Source organism: Lupinus angustifolius, unplaced genomic scaffold (genome assembly GCF_001865875.1).
Source record: "Lupinus angustifolius cultivar Tanjil unplaced genomic scaffold, LupAngTanjil_v1.0 Scaffold_66_3, whole genome shotgun sequence".
Lineage (NCBI taxonomy): Eukaryota > Viridiplantae > Streptophyta > Magnoliopsida > Fabales > Fabaceae > Lupinus > Lupinus angustifolius.
Genome location: NW_017723201.1, coordinates 25,961 through 50,071, shown reverse-complemented (window position 1 = coordinate 50,071; position 24,111 = coordinate 25,961). Strand labels below are relative to the sequence as shown.

Sequence of the window (24,111 nt, the reverse complement as noted above, 5' to 3'; positions counted from 1 at the left end):
GAAGTTCCAGGCGCCAAGTTAATGTTCGATAATCGAAATTAGTGAAATAGAGGACCCTGCAAATGTTGGTGCTTGTCTGCTCAATTTTCATAAAATGAGGAGTAATTAGATTTCAGTGATGGAACGTGATTACGTGAAGGTAACTTTTGTGCCTTATATTTGGTGCTGATGGCTCTCTTTAAATTGCCAAAATCTGCATCTTTAGTTAAAAGATATCTGTAATAGTTCATATTGCAGTAGTCCAAAAAATGGGTATGACATTATAAATGCATAACCTTTCTCACTAGTCAGAAACAAAATTAAAGAAAAGGAGTAAAGAACGAAAGAGAAGAACCTTTTTTGGGTTTCTCAGAGTACCAAATAGTAAAAATTTAAACTCATAGTATGATCAGGTGTTTGAGTGGGAACCTTTCCTTACAACGTTTTTCTCATAAAACGATCTTCGGCCATGGAAACTGTATAAAGAAGACACACAGTCATGTATATAAACTTGTTCTGGAACCAATGAATTAGCAATGCTTTCTAACTTAAGCGTTTATTACGTTATCTATTTTTGTAAAAATAAAAAGAAAGAAGCAGTGTACAAATGGGACCCGAAACTCAACCTTAGGAAAGATAATGGTGACAAAGGAGAATCTGGGTAATGATGACCTTGGCTGCCATAAAAACAGGTCTTTAACTCTTTTTGCATAAAGCACTAAGAGGTGGAGATCAAAAGCAACATTTTAAGTTGGAGACAATGAATGAATGACCTTTAAATTGGGTCCTTTGTTCTCCACTTAGAATCTTTTATGTTGTTTTCATTTCCTCAGTAAAAAAACATCACCACATTCTCTTGCTAAATATCTCACTGTTGCTCCTCCTTTCTCAACTTTCATTCTCATTCTTACTATGAGTCTTCATTGATTCAAGCCTGAGGGTGTTACTCTTTAGTCTTTAAAAGTGAGTGCCATCATTGGTTGGTTGGTAAAATGAGTAAAATTTGTTGTCTATTGATTTTTTTCCTTCAGGCACAGTTAACTCCTTTTAATTATTGTAATGTTTAAGCTTCATTTATATGAAAACATTTAACTCCTTTTGTGACTACTGTTTCAGTGAGCTCAAGCATGTTCAAATGCTCAGTTCATCAGCTGGAAAACATAGATGAGAATGCTCCTGCAGTTTGGTCTGCATCATCTTGTGTGGCGCCTGATACTCCAACTGAATCTATGCAGTTCCTTGCTAGATCATGGAGTCTTTCGGCCACGGAACTCTCCAAAGCACTGCACGACACTAATGTTACAGCTTCCACTGGTATTGAGAAGCCACTTTCCTGTCCTGTTGGTACTGAATCATATACCAAGGGTTCAAATGCTTCAAAGGGTTCTGTAAGAATATTTGCTTTGATTCTGTATAAGAATTTAAAAGGGCTATTTAAATTAGGCCATGAGCACATCTTTTAGCTAATTCCTTTATAGCTGGCAATGCAGCATGCAAAAGACATGTTAGTTCTTTAAAACAGATTTTATGGCACACAAAACATGAGGGAGGCGAAAAGGAAAAAGAAGAGAATGAGATTAATAGGAATCTGACCCTCCAACAAGAGAATTTAAATGGAAAGAAAATATATAAAACATGGACCTTTATTCTGATCCTAGGATTCTTCAATATAAAAACATGGACCTTTTTTTGTGTGCTGTTATATACTAATATTGGTTCTGATGCAAATTATTTGAGCAGCTACTAAACCGGTTTCCCCCTCCAATTTCATCAAAGGACAAGGACCAAACAAAGGTAGTTTACTACTTCATGTTGACTTACATATGATGATAATCATGATATCCATATATCGAAGTGTTATAACTTTTAAATACACTTGTCCGATCGAATTCTCATAGCCTATACCAGAAAAAATTTACCCTCTTTTTAGTTGTAATTTTAATAACTAAAGTGGTCAATTGGCTGGCCTTTTTATCATTTGGCATCAGCATGCTTTCATGCAGAACAGTTTCTTGCTGTCAGTTAAATGAACTCCCCTTTTCACTTTAAAATCATCTACTTACCGATGGCGAATTCAGTAATTTAATCACTGTAGTTGTTTTTATCAATTGTTAATACTCACATCTTCAAAATTCAACCTCATTCTGTCGAGCAACTAAGGTAGTGTTTGGTTCATGGACAGAACAAAAAGTAACATCAAGTGACACCTTGGGATAAGATGTCCTGCTGAGTAGAACCAAAATGTTCAATTTTTTCAGTGTTATGTCCTGTTCTGTATATAGAATATACCAAGCAAAAATGTTTTGTTCTAACATGTTTACCAAATGTTATCTTACAAATTAAGAAATTAGTAATCCGTTATGTACAGGATTTATTTTTTCTCCATCAAGCACTCAATCCAGAATTCCTCTCCAGTCAAAACTTGCTCAGAAATGGGGTATCTTAATTCAACCTAGTGCTTAGCTTCAATTATATACTAGCTCAATCTGTTATTACTCAGTAATTTGTTTTCTCTATTCTTCATTCTTGGTTCAAATTATTGCTCACCAGCTTTATAGGAGCTTGCTAAGAGGGAGGACAACGGGTAGATGGATGAAAGATCAAAAGGAGAGGAAAAAACAGGAAATTAGGACCCATAATGCTCAGTTGCATGCCGCAGTATCCGTGGCAAGTGTAGCTGCCGCTGTTGCAGCTGTTGCAGCTTCGACAGCATCAGCTGAACTGATTGATGCAGACCAAAAGAACCATACCATGTCTTCTGCTGCAATTGCATCTGCAGCAGCATTAGTAGCTTCTCACTGCATTGAGATTGCCGAAGATATGGGAGCTGAACATGACCAAATCGCAACAGCAGTCAACTCTGCCATTAATGCAAAAACGAATGGTGATATAATGACTCTAACAGCCGGAGCAGCCACAGGTATCAGAACCTAAAAGTTCATTAATTAAATCTCAGAAAGGAATGAACTATATTCAACAGCTTCACTTCTTTTCACTCCATGTATTATAATATACTAAACCAATTTTAATCTTCAGGCAGATTTTTTAATCTAACAATCTCTGAGTTGATTTCCCATACATATCATCACATAGACAAAGTAATAAGAGAAACTCTAACAAATTAAACACTTTGTGAGTAGCCTTGCGAGGAGCTGCTACTCTAAAGACAAGGCTGCAAAAGGGGCTTGGAGCCACAACATTGCCTTTAGTCGAGGAAAAGTATGACGAAAGCAAAGAAGCAAAAATCTTGACTGCACTGGACTATGTCTTTACAGGAGGAGAACTTCTCAAACGTACAAGAAAAGGTATGTTTTGTAACATGTTTGCCATAGAAAGCTTCATTGAAAAGAATAATAATTAAAAAAACCAAATGAATGAAGTGATTTTCATTTCTAACATGGGTATCCCTGACCTTGATATTTTAACTGTCAATGAAGGAGCTCTTCACTGGAAGCAAGTGTCATTCGATGTAGATTCGGATTTGCAGGTAATTGCTTGAAGACACTTCATACACCCATTAACAAATTATAGTCACGATTTCCAATAATTTCTGTTAGATGCAGTGGTTTAAAAAAGATCAATATTTCATACAAGTTAACTTATAAAATTGATCGCACTATTACAACAACAACCAAGCCTTAATCCCATCAGATGGAGTTGACTACAAGGACCGAACAATGTCATAGTGATCAATCGTAAGTCATGTTCCGTTAAAATTACAATTAGAAGGAGCATAATGAAAGTAAGTATGACAGCCTTTCTAAAACGTCATATCTATCAGTTCTACATATACATATATTTCAACTACTAGCAAGTTTTATCTATAGTATTAACAAAAATCAAGGTTTTCAGTTGGTCACAATTTTGCTGATTATAATGATTTTTCCAGATTTCTATATCAGAGCATGAGTATATGTCTGTCTAAAATACTTGTGTGAGTAGTGTTACATGTTATATATAAGGTTTGTAATTTTTGAATGACATTTTTGCAAAAATGTTCATGGAAACAGCCTCTACTCATAGGGTAAGGTGCCTACATTTACCCTCCCTTGATTTCCACAATGATTATACCCTTCCTGAAAAATGGCAATGGTGCAATCTAAACTGGTTTCATATACATTGGCATGTATCAAATATTTACTCTTTGAAAATCACATCACAGATCATATCATCAGAAGAAGCAAAATGATTATTCATTGCTATTTCCATCAAATAATAAAGGAGTGTTAATATCTATTCAACACAAAATGACAACAGGTTGTAGTCAAAATGAAGAGCAAGTACATGGCAGGAACATTCAGGAAAAAGAAGAAATGTAAGCAAAGTTTTGTACACAGCACTAACTTATTTTATTCTTACAACTCTTTGCCAACAATCTTAACATATGACTTAAAATGGCAGATATAGTCAATGGAATCTGCAGTGATATCCCAGCTTGGCCCAGAAGGGGGAAGGAACATAGCAGCGAAAAGAAGGCATACTTTGGAATAAAAACAGCAGACAGGATAATAGAATTTGAATGTGGAAGTAAAGGAGATAAACAGTTCTGGCAAGAGGGGATCCAGCATATGTTGAATTGCTGTGACAAAGTAACATAAAAAAATGGTTTACATTGGATTGCTGTAAATAAATTGCTTCTACTTTTCTCTTCTTTTTCATGCTCAGAAAGATTGGATGGGTTGCTTGTAGAGTGTATATTTGACATCATGGCTATAAGATTTCACCAGCAAAATGATTAGACTACTAGTGAAATGTGCCTTTTGTCACTCTAATTCCTTCAGAAAATCAACATTATCAACAAATGCCTGCATGAAGTATAAATGAAACAAAAGGAAAAAATAAAATAAGTTGCAGCTTCCAAATTTTAACATAATTGGAGAACTCTAAGGTGAAAAGGTAACAATATCAGCTTCCATATCCTTTTTTGGAGAAAACAAGATCAGAAAATTTGAAACACAGATCAAAGTAAAATTTACTCATATCTTCCTGTTTGGTGCTTACATAAACCATTAGTTTATCTGCATGCAATTCCTCACACTTATACAATAATCTATATCATGTTAACTTGTTTTTCTACTCTTACTACACATTACATAAACCACTTACAATTCATCAACCAAATACTTAAGACTATATCAGCCAATGTAAAGCCAAGTTTTTAGTGATGAGGTAAAGTCTTGAAGCACATAATAAAAATCTCATAAAAGCAAAAAGGTTAAGAGGCCATACCCATTTCCAACCATCAGGGTCTAGGAAAACTGTTATCTTTGTGTTGATACCTGGCAAGGGACCAGGTTCACGGATAACCTTCCCTCCACACAGTTTTACTGCTTCTGCAGTTTTATAGACATCGTTTGTGCCTATTGCAATCTGTTCAAACATAGAATGAGTTGCATTCTTAGAAGGTCATATGATCAGTCATGAACTCACAAAAATCATAAAACCATTCTTTAGAAAACAGAAAAGAGTAGAACCTACCTGTACATAACCATTTCCTTTGTCATAATTAGTGACTCCATAATTATATTTCAGTTCTAGGACAGTGTTCTTATCTTCAGGACCATAGCCCATTGTGGCTACTGTATACTGTAGACATGGAAAGCATAGCAGAAAATTTCACAAAAAAACATACTTTTCACAAACAATCCTAACATAAAATTAGCATAAGTTTGTCAAAACTGGCATTAATTTTCTAAATCTTAACAGGTTTTCATTAAGATGAAACTCATTTTAACAGCTACCTTCTGCAATATAGATGTTTTCAAATTTACCAACAGATGAGAGAACCATACTACTATGGGAAATAGAGACTTCCAAGTTCCAAGTAGTCTTCAAATACATTCACTGGTCACCCAAAGTGACCAACTTAAAGGATATGCTTACTTATATGTAACTACTCTTAAACCTATTTAAGCAACTATTTTGGCGAATATGATTCCGTTCAATATTTCGGCTAATTAATAGTTGCAGGTTACCTTGTACTCAGGATTGTCCCTCTTGTGGAGAAGTTGCATGCCAAGAGCCTTCAAGATCAGCAATGACAAGGAAAAACATTAAGGCTTAAGCTTTATATATAAGCAAGCTGAAATTCCATGCATGAAGAAACTTTGACACTAGGAGCAATTAAAACTACTCACTCACTTTTTCATAGAAAGCGATGGCGCGATCAAGATCGCCGACTTGGAGCATCACTTGGCATAGGGGTTCAGGAGTAGGCCCTCTTTCCGAAAGCTGAAACTCATAGCCATCAGGATCTTCAGCCAAAGCAATTATTGTACTGCCACCTTTGACAGATCCTGGTTCCTTGGTAATCTTTCCTCTTTTCATCTTTATTAGATCCACAGTCTTAGCAACCTACAAAATTTGCAGTATAAAATCACAAAAATCATAACTTTCTCATAAATTCACACAGCATAAATGAACTGTGAGCACAAGCAATGGAGATAATCTTAAAGGCCATTTAGTTTTTAAATTGCTCTGGAAATTTCATATTGTGAAGATAACAAAACTTTTTGGTTGCTGAACAACATAAGATTACATTAATCGAAAGCTTATAAATGCTTACATCTTCAACTACAACACCAAAATGACCAAAACCAGTTCCAATGTCATAGTGATCAACTCCATAACCTGTAATCACAATGCATGATGAGAACCCATTTTGTGATAACTGATAAGAACATGCATAATGATTTTAAAGTTTCTTCTTTTAAAAAAATAAATAGTTAGCAAGTATTATTCCAGTGTGAACTGACTATAAGTAAGTTCAGCTGTAAAATTAGAATCTTCTGGCCCATATCCAAGAAAAGCATTTGAATATTTCTCTTCTGGAATATCACGCTTTCTCAACAGCTTCATGCCAAAACATTCAGTATAGAACCTGCATTCAAATTCTACAAACAATGTAAGTATATAACACAAGTGAAGAAAACCCATTTGTTAAAATTTAAAAAGTAACATACTTTATAGTTTTGTCCAAGTCCCCAACATGGTAAACAACATGGAGAAATCTTCTATTGTCATTTTGGACCCAATTAAATAAATTTTGGTCTTTTACTGATGCAACATTTGCCTCAGATACTTGAAAAATCTCAGACCCTTTTGCACCAAAAAACTGGGATTGTGTCTGTGGAATACCTTAATAACCAAATGAACCAACTAATAGTTAGTTAAATAACTAACTAACATGTCTAAAAGAGAGAGAAAAACACAGAAAAAGGTTTTTTGATTACCTATAGTGGCAGTGACAAGTTGAAAGAGAGTGAGTCTACGTGATGGAATTGGATTGTAACAAGAAATGTGGGGAGATTGGAAACGAGAGCAAGATAGGGATAACATTAATGCCATCACCATAACCATTCAAAATGCATAATATCAATATACCTTTTCTTCTGCTTATTATTGATTTTCAGGATGATTGTAAAAAAAATGTAAATATATTAATTGATTTTGTTATTAAAGTATTTTCATTTGGTACTGGAAAGAGAAAAATAGTGATTCATAATAATCAAATGATAACTTTATAAAACACTATAATTATTAACACATGTAATAAAATTATATATAATAACTAAAATCTTAATTCATGTAAAGTAGTTCAAAGAAAATTAACGGGATTGAGCTGTTACTATTAGTCTACTATGGGTTTGGCTTCCATTTGGACTTCTTTCTTTCAGCCTTAAAATTATGGAAGAAGATTTTTCAACGGTGTCTCATTCTCTGTTCCAAATCAATCATATATTGATATATGGATAAAATAAAAATTTTAAAAGTAAAAAATAATAAAATTGTAGACTCTGATTGACTTTAGGATATGAAACGAGACACCATTTAACATAGATGATCTCCATCCTAAAATTATATACATCCATGCCTCCTATTTTATCTTCCAATTTCAATGTCAAATTTTTGTAAGTGGGAAACAAGCCTACTCACCCTAAAAGAAATTGGAGAGTGAATCTAAATCTATCTTCAACATGAAACCAATCAAATCATGTCACATAACAAATGTAATGATTATACATTCTCTCTATCTGAGTTAAGCTTTAGATAAAAAGAAAATGAAACTTGTAGTGGTTTGGTTAAGGGAAACTATAGCTAAAGGGTGTTTTCATATGACAATTGTCACTCCGGACCCGAACCTAGGCAATCTATTTATGATTAGAATGAAGTTTGAGTTTTTATCATTGTATTTCATAATTTTTAAGTTTTTTATTTTTTCTTTAAAACTGAAATCACAAATTTATTTGTGAATTGAATTTTGAAGGATAAGAAAAAAGAAAAAGAATATTTCAGAATTTGAAGTATATCTGTAAGATGAATCTAAAATATTTTCAAATAATATTACATAAATAAAAATTTTATAATCCAAAGTTTAAATTATTTTTAAATAAAACAATTTTACCATTATCATGATGAAAACATATACAATAATATGATGAATTGATGAATGAGATGATCTCCTAGTTGTATGGCCCTGGAACCTAGCGAATGCCAATCTCCTCTCATAAATCATAAGAGAAGAGAAAAACTTGCATGCATGTAACACGTTACATTTAAAGACAATCATATTTTATGGTTTCTGATGTTATTATTTAAAATTTAATTTAATTAGAATTAAAATATTAATGTGTTGTTAAGATCTTATTAGTTATCTCCACATGATTTCTTCTCTAAATCTTTCTGTAAATCACAATATTAGGCTAATGGAATACTGAATACATACAAAGATAGAAATCAACAACCGAACCCTATGCTTTTGCTTGCGCTAAAAATAATTACCATATTTTCAAATGATAGATAGAGGGTTATTTATTTATTTATTTATTTATTTGCATTATCAATCAACAATAACAATATATCATTAGTAATTTAATATTTATACAATTTCAAGTAAATAAAATTATTTGGTCAGTATAAAATTAAACTTTCATTTAAAAATGTTATAGGTAATATAAAATTAAGCATTCATGTATAAACACATGAAAGATATAATAACATCGTAAAAAAATATTCATAGACCACTTCTCATTTACGAAAATAAACGAAGTTGAAATCTAGGATATATATTTTTTTATCGTGAGTAGATATAAAAACTATATCATATTACTTCTTTAAGGAAAAATCACAAGTTGCAGCCCCATAATAATAAATAGTATTAAAAATATATAATTAATTTTATAAAAAAGAAATATGAAAAAGATGCAAAAATTGGGTTTTCATATTCAAATTTAAAAATATGAATAAAAATATTAAAAATTGGTAAATCATGTTTTTGAATGTTTAATTAAGAAAGTACAGAATAATATTAGAAAAGAAAATGTTTGGTACATCAATAATAAAAGAGAATAATGACAACATACAACATATTAATATTCAACTGTAGTTAATGAGTGAATGACAATGGAAAAATATATTAAATTTAGTAACGTACTGAATGAAATGATAGTTATAATAACAACAATTATTGCTATTTGTCAACCCGAAAAATATATAAGCAGTAGTTAACTGAGGACGGTAGCATTAAGCATTATTATAGCATAATACATGTGAAAGGTTGGATGCAATTATTAATATGTTTTTCTTCTGCTTTCTGCATATATAATATAATTACTATACTTTTGTATATCACTTTTGATCAGTGTGGATCAAGTGATCATTTTGCACTATACATTTCTGAAGTGATAAGCCATTATTCTAAGTTCTCATGGCTCTCAAAATCGCTTTAGGAAGTACCCAAGAGATTACTAAACCAGATTGCATTCAAGCCCTTGTGGTTGAATTCATTGCAACCTTCCTCTTTGTATTTACTGGTGTTGCTTCTGCCATGGTTGTAGGTAATCATATAACTCACCTTATTTCTTACATATGATACACCATATACCTATGTTTTTGTTATCATTCATTATTTCTATTTCAAAAACATTTTTGTTGTTTGGATGTTGTAGTTAGAGTTAATTGGATACTATGCATGATTCTAAATTATGATTATGATTGTCCATAGGACTACAATAACTATTTTGTATATGCACCACAATTTAAAACCATATTTACTTATATCTATATAGTTTTATATACAATATGTTACAAGATAAAATAACACCCAAATAGAATATGTGTTTCTTATGAGATTAAAATTATGTGGTAAAAGCATTTATTTTGAGAAGGAAACTTATGAGTTGAAAGTTTTCTTATGTGGTACTAGATAAGCTTGGTGGAGATGCACTGGTGGGGTTGTTTGTTATAGCAGTGGCACATGGACTTGTGGTTGCTGTAATGATTTCTGCTGCTCACATCTCCGGCGGCCACCTGAACCCTGCCGTCACCCTTGGCCTCCTTGTTGGTGGCCACATCACCTTCTACCGTTCTATCTTTTATTGGATTGATCAATTTGTAGCAGCTTCATTAGCTTCTTATCTTCTTTACTACCTCACAGGAGGACAGGTAACTATATTTTTCCAAAATTTGCTTACTAAACACTTAGCCAAAGGTTACATATAGTGAAGTTCAAGGTGGTTGAAACCGGACACATCGTCTATCCCATAATGTGTGACACTGACCTATGATCGTTTAAAAAAAAATATATTGAAGTGACACATATTGTCGGACATAAGATGTGATCCAAAATTTGCTTCCTAAAACACTTACCCAAGGTTAATTAAATTGAAGTTATAGTTTATTGAAATCGGGATCACATCTTCTGTCTCACAATATGCCCTATTGGGCTGTAATTGTGAAAAAATATATATTTAAATTAAAAGTTTAATTATTAAATATTTTCCTGAGCAATTATTATGTCCCATATTGTGGGATAGAAAATGTGATCTCGTTGAAACTAGGTTAATTCTATCTGTGAAGTGGTTGAATATGTAATAGTTACATTGGACTGAAACTAGTGTGTTTCAATAATGGTTTCTATTTTTGTATATTAATGCATGTAAATGTGCAGAGAATTCCAGTTCATACTTTGGGAAGTGGAGTGGGGTATGGTGAAGGAGTAATATGGGAGATTGTGTTAACATTCTCACTGATATTCACAGTGTATGGCACTATGGTTGACCCAAAGAAGAGATCAGAAGGTGGAACTGGACCAATAGTTGTGGGGTTTGTAGTAGGGGCTAACATCCTTGCTGGTGGGGCATTCTCTGCTGCTTCTATGAACCCAGCAAGGTCATTTGGTCCTGCTTTGGTTTCTGGTAACTGGACTGATCATTGGGTTTATTGGGTTGGACCCCTTATTGGTGGTGCCCTTGCTGGTTTCATCTATGAGAATTTTTTCATTCATCGCTCTCATGTTCCACTTCCTCTAGATGAAGAAAACTAATGTAGCAGGATTAAGGAACTTTTTACCTCTTTTCTGTTAGTTGCGGACCTGTTTTCCAACCGAAAATCAGGTCATGACGACTCGTTAAAAACCGACTACATGAATATGTTGTATTTTGCTCAATTAATCTTTCTTTGGTGTGCTTGTGTGAATGTTTTAAAAATGCTCTATATGTGCCGTACATGTTAGATAATGATATTCTCCCATAAGTTAATGCTATTTCTAGTCCAGCTAGTTTATTTGGTTTGATTATAACCATACTATTCAAATACTTCCACTTTTGAGAAAATTAAACTATCAATTGAAACAAATTTAATTTGTAACTATTTTTTGTATTACCAAGGGTATCCTATTACCCTTTTGAGCTGTCTCCTCCAAATCATTTTAAGGTTTGTGACCATCTCCTCCAACAAGTGTTGCTATCGAGAATTGAACCATTGATCTTTTGATACTCTTGAGAATCTATCAGAGCCTTACATTACTAGACTAATATCTTGTTGGTCTAATTTGTAACTATTATTACAAATAAAAATAAAATATTCACATAAAATGGAAAAAATTAATTTTTTGTGTCGACTTTTACAAATAATTAACGGCTCTATCTACCAATTCTGCACCTGAATGCTCAACTACTCCACCCATGCACTAAAGAAAAGAAGGAAGAGTAAAGTTGCATTGTCTTATTGATCATATGATTAATTAATGTCCAGAACTGCTTGTACATTATTAGCATCACCCGATGCAATTTAATATCACTCTCATTTCTTACACCACTTTGTAATCTTATTCCCTACCTTAATCTAGGATATATACCATATACGTAATTTATGTTCACAAAAGAATTAATTTGTTAACATCATCATTAATAGTATTCTAAAGTGTGAATAGACTTTTATTCAATTTAGAGACAATCGTACGCGTATATTTTCCAGAAAGCTCGATTGAATGAAAGTATGAATGTAAATAGAGGGGAAAAAACAAGGTGTGATTACACAAACTCTACTAAACCTTACATGATCATATTTACTTCAAACTAATAATATTTAAATTATACTTATTATTACTAAAATATTGAGTATAAATTTTATACTGCCGAATAAAACAAAGTTTTAATAGTTTTTTTATAAGTCATTCAGGTAAGGACACATAATAAAGAACAATAAATAGTAAATTTCATCAAAAAAAATAGTAATATACTATCATCATATATAACTCTAAATAAAATGTGGTTCTTAAACTACTTGAAATGATTCATAAAAAATCTGTCAAAATCAAACTTGTTTTGCAATTCCAAAACAAACAAACAAAAGTTAAAAATAAAACTTGTTCTAATCTAACAAAATGCTCATTGTGTAACCTTTATCTAAGTTATTATGTTGAGTGGATATTTTTTATATCATTATTTCTCTCTAGTTAACATAATTTTATTGGCTTTGATATAGAGAGATAAAGAAATGCTTTACTCTACTATGTTGTTATGTATATAGTAAAAGAGGAGATTGCAAAGACAAATAACACATGCTTCTATCTAAGCTTCCCAACTTTTGTTATGGAAGGGAATAACAGCAACGTTACATGCATAAAATAGAGACTTATATTAATAATTAAAGTGGCTACCTTGAAGTTTCTTTTCCACCCATGAAGGTGACAAAACAGGACTCATATCATACTCTCTAACCTTCCCTCTACTTTCCCTCTGATCACTACTATAGTCCAAACACATGTTCTCATCAGGCAAAACCTTAATCCTCCAAACCTTAAAAGTTTGGTCCAAACTAGCACTATAAACCAAAAAACCCATCACAACTTTTTCCATTTCAAGACATGCAGCCAAACATCTCACTGGTCCTCTATGACCATCTAAAACAGTCAAACACTCATGGTAGCAACTACCTTCTTCTTTTCTCCAAACCCTTATTGTTGTGTCCTCAGAGCCACTAAATATCAAGTTCCCCACCGTTGCTAAACATAGAACAGCAAAACGGTGACCTTGCAAGAACCCTCCATGGTTGAACCTATAGCATAGTCTCTCCTTCTCCCAAAAGTTTATCATTCCATCTGAAGAACCTGAGTATAGGAAGCAATGGTTAAAAGAAGAACTCAATGCTAAAGTGTTCACTGGTGAAGGTTGAAACTTTAGGGTCATTGTTAAGGTATGTGAGTCTTCTGTGTATACCCTTCTCCATATTTTCACTGACCCATCAGAGGAACAAGTGAAAAGACATCCATCATCTTGGTTCACTAATATAGCATTGATGTTATCTTCATGTGCTAGAAATGAGTCTACACATTTTCTATCTGAGACACGCCATGCCTTAACCGTTTTATCATAGGAGCCAGTGTATAAGAGCCCTTCTGAGTGGTAATAAGCCATGCAAGCAACCGAGTCTTTGTGTTTTGTGGTGTTGTTTGATTTAGGGAACATGAGAAAAGAGGTTTTTCTTGGAAGAGTACCTACTTTCTTTGATTTGAATCTTTCTGATACCGTGAAGTTCCATATCCTTATCTTGTTGTCCTTGTGTGAGGAGAAAAGCATGTTACTATAAGTTAAAATGGCTCGTACTTCACCTACAAGTGATGGACCCAAAAAATTTAGATCATGGAAACAACAAATACATACATGTAAAAGTTACTTTTTCTGATGGAAAATTAATGTAGACTAAAGTTGTATAACTAAAAAACGGTCGAGGACCAAAATTTTCTACATAAACAAAAGTATGCAAATTATGCATTTTCGCCGTTGAATTTTTGTAATAATATTAAGGGTATCCCGGATTAACCTCTGCATGACTCTCAATAAATGTCACTCCAGGAATCAAACTATTTTATCTTTTGTCATACTGGAATCTAACAAGTTCTTACCAACGTCTTACAAGTTATTAAGCCTTAGAATTAACAACTTTTTAATAAGCAAAAATATTAACTACTGATGTAAGTATAAGGATACTGAAACCATAGAAGGAGAACCTGTACTCACCAGAACTTGCTTTGAGATACCCTCTATCAATGCAATCAGGTTGCTTCCATACACGGATTCTGGTGCTGTTAGAGCCGGTGAAGACTAACCCCTTTGAAGCTGCAATGGCGTAGATGTTCCCTTCATGGCGGTGGAGCGAGGCGATGCAGTGGTAAATCAGTGAAGAGGAAGGAGTTGAGAGAGGTGAAAGTGTCCATGGTGATTCTGGACAAGGGTTTTGCATTGTTTGAAACATTGTCCCTTCAGAACCAGAAATCCTTGGAGAGTTAAACTCAACATCTTGTTCACTTATTATCTCTCTATGGGTTTGGATACGAAGATGAATGGGGTGTTGCTGTTCTAGTTTTTCAGTGTCCATTAAGCTAAGGAGAGATGATCTATTGTTACTGAAATCTATGGTGTGAGAGTTAAAAGTAACAGGTTTTTGGGACTCTACACCTGACATGAGCGTTGGGCTAGAATACTCACATAAAGGGATTTGTAAAGGTTTTAAACAGAAGTTGGTACTATCAATATCAGTTCGCCCTAGAGTTTTCAACATTTTTACAACATTACATTAAAAGAGATAAATTTATTTACTATATCTTTGATTCATATATATATATATATATATATCTTAATAAGATTGTAGGTATAATGGAAGGTGAAACGTTCGACACAAACAATCAAATAAATAATATATAATAAAGAAATAAGAAATTTTGTTAATGAAATTCAGTTAATTCATGTGTTCATCCTAGAGAATGTTAATTGACAAACAAAATATTATTAAATAATAATGATTATAAACTCTAGTATATTTATTGGCTCAAATGCTCATAGAGTGTTTTTAATTAGTAGTTATACATGATGTGGTGTGAGTAATAATAACACATTTAGTAAAATATATAATATTGATATTCTCTTCCATTTCAATAATAAAAAATGTGAGACTTTGATATAAAACATATTTAAACCTAAATATAAATTAAAATGGCAATAAAATAAAAGCTATCCCTACGCAATTATTTTAGCTAGATAGTTACAGTCACATTAAAATAAACTTTTACTATGGGTGGTGAAGTGCATTTATGAAGTTATATATACATGTTTCTGAACTTAGTGAACAGTTCAATAATGTGAATCTGTTACCATTTTGTTCTGCTAGTGCCCTGAATATGAATGATAAGGACGAACCTGGAGCTTATTCTCTCCTTTTCAAGAATAATATATAAGGAGACTTATGAAGGGGCCCTTTCAGAAGGGGCCAACAAAAGGCTAGTTCGTTTGGCCTATAGAAGACTCATTGAATAAAGAATCAATAGGGTTGTTCATAACATTATCATCAAACAGACCAGCATTGAGAGAAACAGTTTAATCTATATAAATATGGCTGGTAGATTCTTAAAGTTCAGTATTTAATTTTGCAGATTTATTGGTTATTCAATACTGTATATAATTTCTTGTCACTTGGTACAAGTTGAAACCAATGTTATAATGAACTGGTTTTGAGAAAGAAAAAAAAGGGCAATGAATTAAATATTCTGACATTATTAATTAAAATAAATAATTAAAAATACAACAAACATTACTACAACTATTTTTAGTGAGATAAAAGTATTTGACTTTTTTAGGCCAAAGGGTGTCTCCTACTCTATAAATCCTTTTTTATTTGATAATACAAAAAATGGTTTTTGAGATATAAAAATCATGGAAGTTGGATTTACTTCTATGATCAATAATGAAGTCTTTTCCATATTTAATTAATTGTAGCTAATAAGAATTGTGTGTTATGAATATAAATGGAGTAGTATGTGTAGTTAGAGTCTCTTAATGAGTTTAAGCATGCCACAATACTGTAATAGGTACAAAGTTAGAAAGCGTAAGAAAAAGGGCACCCCTTTGTTACTAAATTTTAGTCACAGTTAGGTGCAATTGCATTTGATGGGACACCAATTTATTTGCTTCTTTAATTGTATATCTACAATTCTTCTTTAGGAACATTCCATAAAATACTAAAGATTATCAAAGAGAAACTCCTTACTTCTGAACACAATGCATCAAGCAGCAAAGTTTATTATAAAATCACAACCGCATCCAATAAGCCACAATATACTTCTCACGTGTAAGTAATTCACATAAGGTGATTTTTCATAAAACAGAAAATTTTCAAATAAATGTTAAGTGAATGTTGGATTGGGAGTGATAAGATTGAGGAATGTTAAGTGAATGTTGGATTGAAAGTGAATGTTGGATTGGGAATGAAGTGATAAGGTGATTTGAGATTGTAGGTTCGAGTATGATATATAACAAATTTAAAAAAAAAAATTATAAGGTAATATGATGGTTAGAGTAAAAAATATTAAGAATTCGAATCTCACCCATAATAAATATTAATATACTAACATTTGTTTATAAAAAAACTTTAAATAATGTATAAATGTCAAGTGACTGTAGCAAATTACTAGATTATAGTCCTGGATTGTTGGGTTGAATTTATACTAGGATGACATTGTACAATAAAAAGTGTCTTCAGATTCATCTCTTCATCTCTAAGATTTAACTGAAGTATACACAATATCTTTTCCATTCTAAATATCACAGATCTCATATGTAGTTTGATTAAACCTCATAAGATGTTAATGTAATTAGTTTACTAATAATATAATTATAGTCCTTCTCCTTCCCATTCCATTCATTTTTCAAACAATGGAGTGGAAAGATTCACTACTTGTCATTAAGGACTCAACCCAAATTAAATGCTTCTGTATTATTACGTTTAAGTCCAACTAATTTGTTCTCTAGTTTTGATATAACAAAACTAAATAATTTTGTAAACTTTTATCCGGTCTGAGTTTTGTTTAATTAATTTGGTGATAGTTGATTATCAACTTGGGACTTAAATCACTTAAATGTGCATTAATATTGAGTTTACTTCTTTAAAAGGAATACCAATAATCTTTTAGATGAGTTGTTTGAAAGTGAAAGACATATTCTTTACTCATTAGCTTATCTTCTTTTGAAGTTAACAATGATTTTACATATTATCACAACAACCATAGAAAGAGTTTTTTCAATTGTGAAAAATATGTTGTGTGATTGAATGGTAGATGGATGGATGAAAGATTGTATAATTACTTATATTGAGCGGTGTTTAATAACATTGATAACAAGTTCATAATTCAACAATTTCAAAATATGAAATCAAGTATAGATCAATTATGATATATGTAACTTATTTTATTAAATATATTTAAATTTTGTGATTTTGATATTATTGTTTTTATTATTTTATATATAATAATATTTGCTATTTTAACTTTTTTAATATATGTTGTGCACATCTTTATCTTAGGATTTTATGCTTAAATAATTTAAATCTCTTTCATCTATTCTCTTCATATTCCATTAGATAGAAATGTGCATTATGTTGCCTTTTTTAGTTTGTGCAAAAAATATTTATTTGAAGAAAAGTATTTATTAGTGCCATTCACATATTAACATAACGAAAAATATTCACTTGATTTCGAATACTGACATAATAATTTTATATTTATTAAAGAATTCTCTAAACAAACAATTCTTATTTTAATTTAACATAACATATAGGGACATATAGAGTTAGATGTCGAATGAGGTATCAAATCTGTATTATTATAATCGCAAAGTAACACCGTAAATAGGAAATACGTATTTGAACACATATTATAACATCGTTAACGTGAAAATCGGAGAGAACGGAAAATAATATTTAGAAGAATAACGTTCCATAAAGATGACCATAGAAAAAGAAATAAAGATGACATCCCCACATTAATATCTATATTTTCTCAAAATCTTGACCATGGATAATTCACTACACCTTCAGTTGATTTGTAAGTTGTTATTTAAAAAAATTATTAAATATATTTTCAATAAATTTTAAGATAATATTAATTATTTATTTATCAATTATGTTTTTATTTTACTATAATATAATAGTAAAAATATCAATTTTATTAAAAATAATATAATAGTATCTATGCATTGTTAATATTTATACACGATTAATATATAATTCATTATCGTTATCATATTTATATTTAAAAGTGATAATTAAAAATGAATAACGAATATTTCAATGATAGTATAAATATCTTTTTTATTACTCATCTATTCCTCTAAAAATAATAGAATACAAAGATTTGGTCTGGTAAAAAAGATATATGATTAGTTAGTTGAAGTAAAAATTATTATATAAGTAGAAGTTGTCGTAAATGATGAATAAGATTCATTAATTAATGGAGAGAAGTTATTAATTTTTCATTTAGTTTTAAAGACATAAATATCATATCATTATATCTTAAAAGATAAAAATGTCATATTACATTGTTTTTCCTTTACTTTTTAATGTTTTTCTCTCAACATTAATAAAAATGATAATAACTCCATAAATAATATTAGATGATAAACTAAAATAATAACTAACAAAATAACCCTAAACTTATAAACTCAAATAAAATAAAAAACTAACTAAATATCATAATATATGTTAGATATACATAATCTTCCACCACAACGATGTGAATTAACTTATCAATATAATCTTATCCACCTCTTTCATTTTGTAGTTTTCAACGTTACCATCTACCTTCACAGAAGGCAATTTATTGGTGAATATAAGATCAACAAATTGCGTCAATCGTAATTGAATATCTATACACATTTTCGCAAAACCTTGTTATTATGGCTACAGAAATCAAAAGCACTACATTGAAGCTCAATTCAAGTGCCCAAGATGGCTCTTCAAACCCAAAGTTTGATTCTTTAGCTCTTAAGAAGAAGATGGATACCTCCAATATCATGAAATCTGTTACCACCACTGTCACCAAATCTCAGGTATATATCATTCCAATTAAACAAAAACCCTTTTTTCTATTATTGGATTCAATTCTTGTATGGGTAATTTTGCTCAAAGCTCCAGGATTGTCATAATCAAGTTTCTAATTGTCGTTGTAGTTATGTTGTATTTATCGCAATCACAAACAATTGCAGGAAAAGGAAAATGTAGTTGTGATATGAATGCAAAAATGCAAAAAACTATAATGTTGCGGCCACAATTACGGTTCTGAATTGCAATTTAGAACTTGATTTCAATAAAGGAGAATGTTAATTGTTACCAATTGGAATTCGCAACCCTTTTCATTGAAGCTTGTAGTTGTGTTTGCAGTTAAGAACGTGCATACTCACCTTTTTCCCTTTTTTACTCCGTCTATTTAGTTTAATGCTTCATTATTATTGATTAGTTTGAATTCATCATATGTTTGTTTTGTGCTAAATAGCAAACTATTTACATTGTTTTATTAGAAGAACATGCATTTCATTTGTTTTACATGAGTTTTGTTTACAAAAACATGGAACCAAAAAGTATGACCATTTTATATGTCCAATCAAATTTTCTAGTTTTTAGTCAGTATAAAAGTGTGATTGATTTGTATACGTTTGAAAAAACTCGAAGGTTAAATCAAAACCATCATCATCAGCAGCATCAAATACAGTATCGAAGACAACAACTACCAAAGTGAGAGAAAGGAAAGTCTACAGTTTGCCTGGCCAGAAGCATGATCCTCCAGAACAGGTGCTGAACCTATTCAAGTTAATTCCGGAAATTGGAAAACCAATTTCTATATATGGTAATATACTATTATTCAACCTTGCGAGTTTTTGTTCCTTTTGTTGACAGAAAGAGCCCTTGAGGATTTTCTACGAGTCATTGTCGAAACAGATATCAACAAGTGAAATGGCTGAATTCTGGTGAGTTTCCTTTCAATCTTGCAGTTGTTCATCATCAATTTCCATTTCTACTAAATGTACATACATAGCAATGATAGCATGAAGTTGACAGTTTTAAATAACTCTAAATAAATTCTAGATATATGCTGTAGATTCATTCACTGTGTTGAGATCATAGTTTTAAATTGTGATCCGCTAAGACAATTGCAGTCACAACAGTGGTTTTGGGAGTCTCAACAACCACATTTTGACCATAGTTGATCACATTATTTTGCAATTTTAGTAAACACGACATAATTGCAATTGTGACCACGGCTGCAATTTAAAACATTGGTCCATATCTTATTGTTTGAACCATCTACTCGTACTGTTGTGTTTTTAGGTTTCATGCGTCATGCCGTTTGTATTGTCTAGACAATTCTGGTAGAATATTCCAAATATGAATAAAAGCATTTGTTGCCTATACACAATTGATTTGTAAGGATATTATATATATATATCATTAGCATAGTCAAGTTGCGCCCAGCTAGAGCTAGACTTCAATAAGATTGTGCTCTGGTTTTAAAATGTGTCTAAGCATTCTTTCATCCAGGATAGCTGATACTAAAAATGCTATGCTTTAATTAATCAAATTAATGTTTCATATCATTGACATTAATTGTTAAAAACTTATATATTGCTATTGGTGAATGTCTCTGATTATAAAAACTGATATATTTGTGTCACTAGAGAATTCCTCATTCCTTTTCCATTCGTGTGTATAAATTGAATTTGTGCATCATAATGTAAGCTGAAGCATATGCCAAAACTCATTCCTCCTTCATTTAATAAAGATCAATATGTTGTAGAGCAACAAATACATATAACTGATCACAAAGTATTTTCCATAGATCTAAAGATATTGCAAGGATCTTTACCTTGTTGACAGAATCATATGGAAATTCAATATAACTATTTATATTATTATTATAGATAAAATACTAATTCATTATTAAAATGACTATTCATCTGCTGGTTTCGTGTAAATAATATTTTGGAAATATATTTTTCAAATATATGGCCATAATTTCAATGTTCTTGAGCTGTTGCGGATGTTATCAACAGTCCAACAGTAAGGTGTTAAATGTGCATGATCAGGGGTAGTAAACAGGGGAATAGTTCTTAGATTGTATACCAAAGACGCTCCATTTATAATTTTATATTCAGTATTATATGGGAGATCATAAGAGACCCTTATGTACATACTGAAATCTGAGTAGAGTGCATTTGTGTAAGTATGTGGAATTTTTCCACATAAAGCTTCTAGTATTGCAATGCTGGAGTATCTTAACCTTTAAAGACTGCACCACATACTTAATCTTAAAAGAATATGTGTCATGTGTCAAATGTAAACCAATGGTACAATCTTTATTGTTGAGATGGTCTCTGTTCTAGCCTTGAAGGTATTTGCAGCTTCTATGTTGGTTACTAGAAAAGCACAAAATGGAAAATGTGGAAGAACAACTCCAGTATTTTCCCTTATATGCTATTACCTTCATGACTAATTATGATACTTTATTATATTTATCATAACTTGTCAAAGAAAAATCTGGGAGATCAAGCTAAGAATATTAAATGTAATTGGCAAGTATAATATTTGTTTAGATGTTTCTCATATTATTCACTGGATAGGCCTCTTAGATTCTTTCAGCATTAAGTAGAATCAGTGTATGACTCTAGAAGTGATGTTTTGTACTCAGTTAGAGTCTTGTTCTACATTTTGTGTGGATTGAACCTTGCTATGAAAATCACAAGCTAAGGCATGCATTCCTCAATATGCAGGTTAATGGAACATGGGTTGCTATCTCCTGAAAGAGCTAAGAAGGCATTTGAGAAAAAGCAGAGAAAGCAAAAGGAGATTCGGACAGGAACTCCTGTTAAGCCATCAAAGCCACCAACTAAAACTGAAACTAGTTCACAGAAGCAACAACAGGCATCAAAGAATGGTGATATAAAAGCAGAGAATAGAATTGTCAATGAGAGTGATGATGATGATGATGACGATTTCATTTTAAGTCATAAGAGAAGAAAATGGTAAAAAGTAAAGCCTCATAATGTTTATTAAATTTTGGGGGGGGGGAATTAAAAGGACAAAATAAAGCAAAAAATGTTGTAATACCATTACCACCTAACAGCTTTAGATCAAGAAATCATTTATGTTTATAACTTACTGATACAATAAGAGACATGCAAATTGTGTCTTTGACAATCTACATGATTATAATGGAAACTGTTTTCCTCTATCACTCAGTGTCTTAGCCTTAGAGATTAACAAATCTTATTCATCACAGTTCACAACCTTATTTGAATAGCTCTTATTTCTTCTTACATTTAAAAGTATAATATATTTCTATTTCCCCCTTTGATTCGTCTCATTTCAGTTTTTAACAAGAATACCTTCATCAAAATTGAACTAATGCTAGTTAGTTTTATACACAACCTACTACATTAGAATGATTGTTGAAGTTGGTTTTCTCCTTATGAGAAGGGGATGTACCAGCAAAAGACACTCCTATATCCAAGTTAGTCAGGTACTCCATATGCATGAGTAGGCCTTGCCATGTTGTGCCTGGTAGTGGTTTCCGTTGAGGTAAATGAGCCATCATATATGATCATTGTTGGGTATATTAAGTGTGTAGTCTCACATTAGATACGAGAGAGGCTGAAGGAAAAAGTCTATAAGTGTGTCGGCAATGATTGACGTAGGTATGAGTTTGACCGCCTAGTGTTACTCGGCCAAAACAAATAACATCTTGGCAGAATGAGTTTGATCTTTAAGTTGTTTACGAGTAGTTGCTACTTTACTTTCAAGAGAGTTTTTGACAACTTGTTTATGATGGTTATTACATTCCATAATTGTGCAAGACAATAGGAACTGCAGTTTCAGAGAAATTGAAAGGAACTTCTTTTCAGAAGTATTACTGTAGAATTTAGAATAGCTTGAGTTTATACACACACATTGACACAGTTAGAGGTATGGTAGGTCGGTAAGCAATTAATAATATGATGCAGAAGACATGAGCATAGGTTACTTTATTTACATCCAAGGCTAGGTTCTATAAACAGGAACTAGTTAGTACACTGGAATTATCAAAAACAAAAGATATTAGTACATTGGAATAGAACACAAAGGTACCACTATTAATTAACCAAATATTGCTTGTTCTTACTTATAGAATGCATGCAATACATAAGTGAAAGCTGCATTAGGATTCATGTATGAACCAACAACTATTAAGTCTTAACACTTTTGCTCACTACACATTCAACAAATTTGTCATCTTTTAATCATTCATAACATAGTAAACTCAAAACAATATAAGATGCAATAATGGGGTCTTGCATACCATAGGACTAAGGATTTATTTTTGTTGTTTTTCATGCAAGTCACATCTCAATCTCAACCATTGGAATCTTGGAACAGAATCCCAAATTGAATCACCATTTCATAGATCTTATCCTTGTCGGGCCTTAATGTGGCCCAGTTATGTCTGTCTTAAGGACTTAAGGTTCTTTAATCGCTTTTTTTTTATATAGTTTTTTTGAATGTATAACAGCATTTTCCGCACCTAAAGTTTTCCATTGTACTTGTCTATAGTATGCAAATGGGTCCATAACTTTTACATTTCTTGTGTAAAATGAAAACATTTCTTAGTCCAAAAATAGGTACCCATCTGCAAATAATAGCTCATTTTGGAAATACAAATTTAACAAAATTTGTCATTTCCATTTTATGGAAATCCATAATATGTCATAAAATTAACTCCAACTAAAAATATGTCATAAAAATGAAAGAAGAACATTAGATATCAACATCACATTTGATTGTACAAAAAAACATACTCCATAAAATTCTAAATCCTCCAAAAGGTTATGAAGATATTATCTCTGCCATGGACATGACTATACTTTACTTGCACAGTAAGGCAATAATTGGAGCTATGAATTACTAAGAATTAGCAATGTGTCCAATCTTAATATATATAATAGGTAAAGGGGGCCTATGATAAATTTGACATTACAACGTCACATTGATATGTGC

At 31.6% G+C, this 24,111-nt stretch overlaps 5 protein-coding genes across 6 annotated transcripts; 3 read left to right on the top strand and 2 right to left on the bottom strand.

Annotated features, from left to right (window-relative positions):
- Positions 1 to 456: 456 nt before the first annotated feature.
- On the top strand, positions 457 to 4,713 carry LOC109339292 (VAN3-binding protein). 2 transcript variants are annotated; one of them, XM_019576707.1, is made up of 9 exons: positions 457 to 942; positions 1,096 to 1,367; positions 1,720 to 1,773; positions 2,348 to 2,416; positions 2,530 to 2,899; positions 3,120 to 3,284; positions 3,417 to 3,466; positions 4,237 to 4,294; positions 4,381 to 4,713. In XM_019576707.1, coding segments are annotated over exons 1-9 (1,236 nt in total). In that variant the 5' UTR covers positions 457 to 941; the 3' UTR covers positions 4,578 to 4,713. The 2 variants fall into 2 exon arrangements, with proteins under 2 accessions (XP_019432252.1, XP_019432253.1); XM_019576708.1 differs by lacking the exon at positions 1,720 to 1,773 and having other exon boundaries at positions 459 to 942.
- On the bottom strand, positions 4,105 to 7,367 carry LOC109339293 (lactoylglutathione lyase-like). Its single transcript, XM_019576709.1, has 9 exons — positions 7,212 to 7,367; positions 6,942 to 7,116; positions 6,735 to 6,859; positions 6,545 to 6,609; positions 6,121 to 6,333; positions 5,955 to 6,002; positions 5,458 to 5,565; positions 5,209 to 5,349; positions 4,105 to 4,784 (listed from the first exon to the last, which is right to left on the bottom strand). The coding sequence occupies exons 1-9, from the start codon at positions 7,336 to 7,338 to the stop codon at positions 4,743 to 4,745; spliced, it is 1,044 nt and encodes a 347-aa protein (XP_019432254.1). The 5' UTR covers positions 7,339 to 7,367; the 3' UTR covers positions 4,105 to 4,742.
- Positions 7,368 to 9,578: 2,211 nt separating this feature from the next.
- LOC109339286 (aquaporin TIP4-1-like) lies at positions 9,579 to 11,521 on the top strand. The gene is made up of 3 exons (XM_019576702.1): positions 9,579 to 9,815; positions 10,184 to 10,422; positions 10,928 to 11,521. The coding sequence occupies exons 1-3, from the start codon at positions 9,686 to 9,688 to the stop codon at positions 11,300 to 11,302; spliced, it is 744 nt and encodes a 247-aa protein (XP_019432247.1). The 5' UTR covers positions 9,579 to 9,685; the 3' UTR covers positions 11,303 to 11,521.
- A 1,363-nt stretch (positions 11,522 to 12,884) lies between these two features.
- LOC109339289 (ribosome assembly protein 4-like) lies at positions 12,885 to 14,780 on the bottom strand. Its single transcript, XM_019576704.1, has 2 exons — positions 14,280 to 14,780; positions 12,885 to 13,870 (listed from the first exon to the last, which is right to left on the bottom strand). Exons 1-2 carry the CDS (start codon positions 14,722 to 14,724, stop codon positions 12,900 to 12,902), a joined length of 1,416 nt encoding a protein of 471 aa, XP_019432249.1. The 5' UTR covers positions 14,725 to 14,780; the 3' UTR covers positions 12,885 to 12,899.
- A 4,091-nt stretch (positions 14,781 to 18,871) lies between these two features.
- LOC109339288 lies at positions 18,872 to 22,310 on the top strand. The gene is made up of 4 exons (XM_019576703.1): positions 18,872 to 19,136; positions 19,756 to 19,875; positions 19,981 to 20,051; positions 21,852 to 22,310. The coding sequence occupies exons 1-4, from the start codon at positions 18,984 to 18,986 to the stop codon at positions 22,105 to 22,107; spliced, it is 600 nt and encodes a 199-aa protein (XP_019432248.1). The 5' UTR covers positions 18,872 to 18,983; the 3' UTR covers positions 22,108 to 22,310.
- Positions 22,311 to 24,111: the final 1,801 nt, after the last annotated feature.